At 37.2% G+C, this 8,717-nt stretch overlaps 1 protein-coding gene across 3 annotated transcripts; it reads right to left on the bottom strand.

Moving 5' to 3' along the window:
- Positions 1–5,168: 5,168 nt before the first annotated feature.
- On the bottom strand, positions 5,169–8,612 carry si:dkey-165a24.9 (probable G-protein coupled receptor 132). Of its 3 annotated transcripts, none has more exons than XM_046852460.1 (4): positions 8,388–8,612; positions 8,195–8,312; positions 7,517–8,099; positions 5,169–6,950 (listed from the first exon to the last, which is right to left on the bottom strand). In XM_046852460.1, the coding sequence occupies exons 2-4, from the start codon at positions 8,202–8,204 to the stop codon at positions 6,602–6,604; spliced, it is 942 nt and encodes a 313-aa protein (XP_046708416.1). In that variant the 5' UTR covers positions 8,205–8,312; positions 8,388–8,612; the 3' UTR covers positions 5,169–6,601. The 3 variants fall into 3 exon arrangements, with proteins under 3 accessions (XP_046708416.1, XP_046708415.1, XP_046708417.1); XM_046852459.1 differs by having other exon boundaries at positions 8,393–8,612; XM_046852461.1 differs by having other exon boundaries at positions 8,398–8,612.
- Positions 8,613–8,717: the final 105 nt, after the last annotated feature.

Here is an 8,717-nt window from a genome sequence, read left to right as displayed (position 1 = left end):
GTTTCAAAGAAGGAAAAACTGTGAACTTGTGAGGTGGTCATGGGCTCCCGAAGTTCACCAAAGTGCATGGGGAGTAAAGGCTAGTCTGTTTGGTTTAGAATCAGACTGCTCAGAATGCAAGCTGGCTAAGGCAGTGTGATGCTGGGTTCTGCCTTGAAACCTTGAGTCCTGGCATTTGTGTGGTTGTTACTTTACACATCCGGCAAACTTACGTATTGTAGCAGATCAGGTAACTCAACTTCATGGCAGTAGTATTCCTAAATGGTAGTGGCCATTGTCAGCAAAATAATGTGCGCTGCCTCACTCCAAAAACTGTACAGGAATTATTTAAGAAACAGGTCAAAGAGTTCAAGGTGGGATGTGTTAAACAAAAAAGGTTTCATACATTAAAGCTTCACCTCACAACACACTGGACTGCAGCTAATGTCTTGGTGCCAAATACAGCACACAGCACACCTTCAGAGGTTTTGTGGAGTCCATGCCTTGATGGGTCAGAGCTCTCTTGGTGGCACAAGGGAGACCTACACAACATAAGGCAGGCGGTTTTACAGTTTTTCTCAGCTGCCTTGAAACATTTCTCTAATCATCTTTGATATTTGCAAACCATTTTGCAAAAAAAATTGTATAAACGGCACAACAAGTGGGGCTTCTTGCAAGTGCATTTCCGGATGTGAACTATGTTTTGGATTACAATGATTGAAAATGCACAAGGTAAATTTTTCCGTTTGGCATCTGTGTATTTCAACAGCACCAGTGTGCAGTCTGTATGTGGGATATTGATTGCAAGAGACTGGGCAGGATTTACACTTTCACTGTACTGTTCTAGTGTTTGTTCACTTCCTGGTTGTTCAATTATTTTCAGAAATTGTAATTCTGTGTTTTGCTTTGTCTGTATTTGCCAACTGAAGGTTCACAAGATTCAACTTTAACCTATTTTACTGTAAAAAAAAATTTGTTGATCATTGGTTGATCTGATGCTGTACACACCCCTTCATTAGTGACATTCAAGATTCATCTGCACAATTAAAAAATTCAAGATACATTAAAAAAAAGGGTGAGTAGAAATTTAAGCTTGATAAATGATGACTGAACTGGTTTAACCATTTTGCATTCATTGACTTATGCAATAAAATAAATCCTAGATGTTTCGGGTATTCAGGTGAGAATCAGTATAATATATTTTGATCAACATTAAATAAACAATTGAAATTGTAGGAAACAGCACCAATTGTACACAAACTACAGTTTTTACTATTTGCTTTGAAGCGTTTTTCAGTTGAGAAATGAAATTCTCAAAACTACTTGTTTAACATCCACGTCATTTAGTCACATGCGCACATCATAAAAACAATTATTGTTGCTTTGACCAAATTGTGAATGCTTTTGTACATTCATTCAATTGATTGTGTACAACTGTCAGCTGTTTCCTACATTATCTTTGTTTATGTCATGTTGAACAAAATATATTATACCAGTTTCACCTGAAAAGTCTTAACCCCCAAAACATCTCAGCATCAGTTCATTAAATGCAAAATGCTTAAACCAGTTGTCAGAATCTGTCAACCTTAAATATCTAATAAACTTTTTTTTATAGTAAATGATTCTTGAATTATTGAATTGTGCAGATGAATTTCGAATGTCATGTAATGAAGGGAAGTGTATGGCATCAGATCAACCAATAGTCAACTAGTTCTCTAAAACAGGTCAAAAAGGAATCTTGTGAACTCTCAATTGGAAAGTGTATACAAAACATAAAATTATAAATTCTGAAAATGGATGAACAACCAAGAAACGAACGAACACTAGTATAGCACATTACAAGTGTGAATTCTGTCCGGTCTCTTGCAATCAATATAAATCAAATATGCAATCAAACAAATACATTTGTGCTGCTGAATTTCATAGATGCCAAACAGAAGGAATTAAAATTCTGTGCATTTTCAGTCACTGTAATCCAAACCGTAGTTTATATCAAGAAATCCTGAAACCGCACGCCATCATACCGACAACATGCCTAAACATTTTGATGATCTTGTTTGTGAACCATGACAAAGGGATTTTTCATTCTGATGGGAATGAAACTAATGATTTTTGGAAAAGTACAGGCTTTTGCAAGAAATCCAATGTATTTTGCTGTTTATACAATTGTTTGGGAATGCACTTAGTGGTTGCAAATATAAAGGATGATTCGAAAGATTATCCAAAGCAACTGAGAAAAACTGTAAAAGAATGTAGCAAAGCATTTGTAATTTGTTCAAAGCAACAAGGAATGCTATTGCGATGTGCACAAGTGATGTGGAATTTTACAAATGGTTGTGGAAATTTCATTTCTGGTCTGGGAAATGGTCCAAAGCAACTGAGAAAAACTGTAAAGCTATGGCTGTACATAGAGGTTTTTAGCCATCTCACTCATTAAACTTCCCTTAGTGTTATATACTAGAATTTCACTATGTTCATGAAGATGTTTAGCCACTCATTTGTGAGGCTTTATCCAATCGCAAAGGAGTTTATGCCTCATGTGATCTCAGGGTGTTTTTACTTGTTTTTGTTTTTGCCAGTATTGCCTCTGGCTTGTTTATTAGGGACATACAGGTACATCCTAACAAAATAGAATATCATTAAAAAGTTGAATTTTGTTAGTAATTCAATACAAAAAGTAAAACTTGTATATTATATAGATTCATCACACACAGGCTGATATATTTAAGTGTTTATTTTGATGATTTTAGCTCACATTTAACAAAAACCCACCAATTCACTGTCTAAAAAAACTTAATAATGCCAATCAAAAAATTGTTTTAAGTAAATCGTTGGCCTTCTGGAAAGCACATTTACTGTATATGTGCTTATTACTTGGTAGGGGCTTATTCTGCTTTAATTACTGCCTCAATTCGGTGATCAGGTGATCAGTCTGTCGCACTGCTGAGGTGGTATGGAAGCCCAGGTTTCTTTGACAATGGCCTTCAGATCATTTAAATTGTTTGGTCTCTTGCTTCTCATTTTCCTCTTGACAATACCCTATAGATTCTCTATGAGGTTCAGGTCTGGTGATTTTGCTGGCCAGCCAAGCACACAAACACTATGGTCAAGCATAGCACAAACACTTTTGGCAGTGTGGGCAGGTGCTAAATCCTGTTGGAAAATGAAATCAGCATCTCCATAAAGCTGGTCAGCAGAGGGAAGCATGAAGTGCTCTAAAACTTCCTGGTAGACGGCTGTGCTGATCTTGGACATGATAAAACACAGTGGACCAACACCAGCAGATGACATGTTTCCCCAAACCACCACTGACTCTGCAAACTTTACACTGGACCTCAAGCAACTTGGATTCTGTGCCTCTCCTCTCTTTTAACAGACTCTGGGACCTTGTATTCCAAATGAAATAAAAATATTTATCTGAAAAGACGACTTTGGCCCAAACAGCAACAGTCCAGTCCTTTTTGTCCTTTGCCCAGGTAAGACACCTCTGATGTTGTCTCTGGTTCAGGAGTGGCTCGACACAAGCTATGCGTCAGTTATAGCCCATGGATACGTTTGTGCGTGGTGGCTCTTAAAGCACTGACTCCAGCTGCAGTCTCCCCAAATTCTTGAATGGGCTTCATTTTTCTACTTTTCTACCACATTTTTTCCTTCCATTCAACTTTCCGTTAATGTGCTTGGATACAGCACTCTGTGAAAAGCAGCTTCTTTAGCGATGACCTTTTGTGTCTTACTCTCCATGTGCAGGGTGTCAATGATTGTCTTCTGGACAACTGTCAAGTCAGCAGTCTTCCCCCATGATTGTGTAGCCTGAACCAGACTGAGACATCATTTAAAGGCTCAGAAAACCTTTGCAGGTGTTTGGATTTAATAAGCTGATTAAAGTGTGAACCACGAGTCTCTAATTTTGAACTTTTTTACAATATTCAAATTTTCTGAGATACTGAATTTTGGGTTTTCATTAGCTGTAAGCCATAATCATCAACATTAAAAGAAATAAACATTTGATATATATAAATTTGTGCGTGACAAATCTATATAATATACGAGTTTCACTTTTTGTTATGAATTACTAAAATTATTCAACTTTTTAAAGATATTCTAATTTATTGAGATGCACCTGTAGCTATTCATTTAAAATGTACACGAAAAGCTACTTTGTGATATAACCATTGCTAAAATCAATATACAAATAAGATTTTTGAAAGATTCCTCCCCAACTGATGAACAAATTACAGCGAATAAGAGATACTTTCATTCAGGATGTTGAGTTTTACACTTGGCCTCCTATAATAAGCCACATGAGTGACCAAGTTTCCCCAAAACATGTTTGCATCAACTTCAGATTGTTGTGACTTTGTTTTGTATATATTTCAATGCCATCCTAGATTTTTTCATCTACATTTAGTTATGCTTACAATTAGATCATTAATGGTGAGTGGAACTTTCCGAGGTAGCACTAAAAAATCAATAAAAGGAAGCACCAATGGAACAGCTGAAGACAGCAGTGGGGGGTCTGGTTGAGGTTATTTGATACAATCTCTCTCTGACATGTTCTGTAGCCTTTAGTGACAGCCATTTTAACATGACCATAAACTAAATCAGCAAAACGCTTTATTCTTCCGAACGCATTCTGACTCATTTCTAATGTTAATATTGTGTACAATTTAAATGGATATGTTTTGTTTTCAGTTTCAGGCAAAACAGGTGCTGGTAAAGAGACAAATAACAGCTGTAATAACAGTCAACCCACCCACCAAAAAGGGGAAAACAACAGGGTGTTTATTCAAGCTTCTTTTTTTTATTGCCAAAGCTGTCAATTGTGTTCTGATCTTGGTTGGAACCAGCAGAGGGCAACAGAGCTTCTTGTATAACACACTTGGATAATTTATAGACTGCATGTGGCGTTGTTGGCCAAAATGTTCTTGATGTAAATTCAAGAGGTCTTTCACAAAGTGACATAAGCAGCAGGTGAAGACGTAAATAAACTTTCTTTAAGGTGACCTTTAACACTTAAGTTGTACTACTGAGCAGAAAAAAAATGCTTTGTCAGATTTTCATTCTGTGTGTTCGTGTGTGTGTGTGTGTGTGTGTGTGTGTGTGTGCTTGATGGTTCAATGATTCAAAAACATAGAATTTGAATCATTAAATTGTGTTTTATGAAAAGATAAATCAAAATAAGTATAACATTTACAAACACTAATTTTTATTTCCAATCTGCAGCTTCTTATAATACACTTATGAATTTCTTTAGTTTGATGTTCCAAAAGCAATTTTAAAACCTGAAGTAAAACCAATAAAACAATGCAAGTATACTATACCATTTATGCCTTTAGACATTTTTTTAAAAATATGCCACATATTGCATTTATTGTAGTTGTTGTAATTCATTACTCATGTAGTCATATCCGCTCTACCCGTATCATCATCATGAGATTCCAGAGAACAGTGGAACAATGTGTAATAGTTTCATTTCTTGACATAAACAGCCTCTGGACATAAAAAAGGCACGTCTTGTCTTTGACCCAGATCTCACACTTGGATATTCAGTGAAGTTTTGAGTCCAGCCTTGGAGACTCACTCACCTTAGAGACCTCTGGCAGGTTTATATTTTCCTGCTCCAACATGCCTGGAAAACTCATAGACAGTTTTTAAGTCCCTTTATGGTTTTAGCCAAGCATATAACCAGAGGGAAAAGCACACAGAGCACTTTAAGTTTTGTTGATGGTCTTAACGACTGAAGAGTCTTTGCTAGCATGTAAAAAAAAAAAAAAGAACAAATTCTTTGGAAAATGTCAAAATTTCAGGCGTGAGGACAAACATCATGCTAATTACAGCTCAATACCTGACAGGGGATAAAAGAACAGCTACGTGTTTTTATAATTAATTAGATGTAATAGTGGTGTAGAGAATCAGCTCAAGGAATGTGTCCTTGAGAAAAACTAAGCTATCTTGTTATACACAAGCTCAGCAATGTCAGTGGATAAGAGCAGGATGAAAACCTGGATGGCAAAATTGATGAATAATTTAAATAAACATGCACCAATGGTTAAATCCAAGAAAACAGATTTTAAGAAGGTACACATTGTAAAGAGAAAACCGAAGAAAGTTTTATTTCACGTTATAAGCAATAGTGCAGTTTTAAAATAATAAAAATCCTAAAAAATGACCATAGTACATAAAGTACATGCACAGTTTCCTTCTATCAAGTGTGGGAACTGTTCTGTTTGTGATGTTTAAAAAAAATGAATAATATTTATAGAATGCTGCCTAATTATTTCGCATAAATCTTACTGAATATGACGCAGAAGACAACTCAAACGTGCTAACGTGAAACTTTTCATTTGGTTTCAGAGCCTGCATGCTTGGTTGAAGGTACTGAAGGTGTTGTCGTCTCAGAAATGCATATCACCACACGACACGTAGGATTTGTATGTCTCTCATACCATCAGACCCAGTGACACACAGATGCAATCAGAGCTCTGACAGGTCATCACTCAAAAATACCCGATAAGCTTTTTAAGCATCTTTTTTTCATAAAAAAAAAAAAACCTGCAGGCATTTTTTTCTACACAAAGAAAACAGTCTGCCCCTGGCAACTACACATCTTCTGGGTTAAAGGTCATGGACCTTCAGGTCTCTTTGGGCACGGGAGGCAGGGGAGAGACCTCTGGAGCTCAAGGCGAGCATTCTGACAAAGGAAAATATAAAAGAGGGGATCTAACATTGTATTAAGACTGGTTAGTCCATAGCAGATCCTGTAGTATAGGTAGATAGAGCGTTCCAGTGTGCACTGATCTTCAGTAAGCAGCAGTGCAACAAATCTATAACCACCGACCATGTGATAAGGGCCAAAGACCACGATGAAGATGATGGTGATGACCGTGAGGGTGCCCACAATTTTGTTGCGCTCGTGATCAGAGATGGAGGGAGAGTTGTGAAGTGTTACTCCGATTCTGGCAGAAGTGCAGCTGTCAAATAAAAGGGGTAGAGGTGGAGTTTTTTATTTTTATTGACAAGGTATATAGATATGATAAGGAATTCTGTTATAGAAAAATAATATTAACAGCAGGATTGTGTGATATCGCCTGATGTGATGCAGAGCTGCTGTTAATAACGCAAAGCTGAATATTTTCCAATAATAGCATAAAGTTTTTATTCTTCTTATACCTCAGATATTTGCCAAAATAAGACTTTAAATATTAGGTCATACTGAAATGTTTTGGTCACAACTTATTTCGCAGAAAGATTGAGCAAATTAATGATTATACATTTTTCTTTGTTAAAAAAAACATCACAATAGTTTTTTTGACTTAGATTATATGAGGCCCTACAAGTGAATAAGTTACTTTGTGTTACTATAACAAAACAAAAACTTTAATATTAACAGTTATGGTTGGTATCGTTGCCAGAGATAACATTCAACATCTTCTAACTAATCCTATTTGAGAGTTCAACAGCACTTGATTTATTTGTATATTTTTATTTTTGTGCATATTAAACACACAATCAGTCTTTAATGAAGTTTCTTACTTACCCAAGTATAGAGCATGGCATCAGGAAACCCAGTACAACGGTGGCTATGTTAAAATAAGCATATCTTGGAGTGACGGGATACTGCTCCAGACACAAGCCCGTCTGGGGCTCAAATACAGATGGGTAGAGACCAATCAGACAAAAAAGGAATACAAGAGTCCAGACAGCCACTCCAGAGAATGCAGACAGCCGTACCTTTCTTACACAGCGGCTGCTTAATGGGTATACAATGGCCAAACAGCGGTCCAGTGCAATAAGACACAGAAAGAAGATGCTTGCATAGACGTTGACGTAGAAAACATAGCCCACCAACTGGCAGGCGATGGAACCGTAGGGCCAGCGATGATCTCTCTGTAGGTAAAGGATCCATAGAGGCAAGGTGAGCAACTGAAGAAGATCTGACAGCAGGAGGTTGAGAATATATACCAGCTGAGTGCCACCTCTGTGCGAGCGGCCCAGCTGGTAAAGTCCCCACAGTGAAAGCAGGTTGGCTGGTAGACCCAAAGAGAAGGCAAGGCTGTAGATGTATGTTAGTCCAACCCGATCTGTCTCTAGTGGAATGTGGCAGCTTCCATTTGTCAGGTCTGTGGAGAAAATCAGGAAAACCTGGGCTCAAATGTGTACTCTAAACATCACATACTGTATATAGTTTCATAGCTATTTCATAGAAATTACTTACTCATAAACATGATTTCTATGGCTTTTCCATGTGAACGACATTTGAAGATTTGAACATTTAGGTATTCACTCTGCCACTACCAACTTTCTCATCTGTCTGTAAATTTATTGTGTTCCTCCTTGGAAAACAATGACAAACAAAACTATTAAATTTAATAATCAGCTTACATTAATTTCTTATATAATCCAAATACCTTACGTTACTTCTGCCTATGATGGGAGTCTGTGCTCAGTGTGCAAGAACCTGGGAGAGTCAAAGTTTCTAATTCATCCTTCCATGAAAGGCTTGTCTTGATTTTGTTGATCATTTCCCCTAGCAGGAAGCAAATTCTACTGCCTTTGAGTGGCCACATCCTGAGGCCTTTCTACTCCAGAACAAAAACACAGACGAGGGATACAATTTGGGCCAAACTGTTCATGCTGACGGAAGGGCTGCTGAGAGACAAATGAAACACCCTCATTCTACTTTCGTTTCCCATGTGACACCCAGTCCCCCTTTGGAGTGGCATTCCTATGTGAAAGTT

Source organism: Silurus meridionalis, chromosome 6, assembly GCF_014805685.1.
Source record: "Silurus meridionalis isolate SWU-2019-XX chromosome 6, ASM1480568v1, whole genome shotgun sequence".
Classification (NCBI taxonomy): Eukaryota; Metazoa; Chordata; class Actinopteri; order Siluriformes; family Siluridae; genus Silurus; species Silurus meridionalis.
Note: the sequence above shows the minus strand (reverse complement) of the source record. Positions and strands in the feature narration are given on the sequence as shown.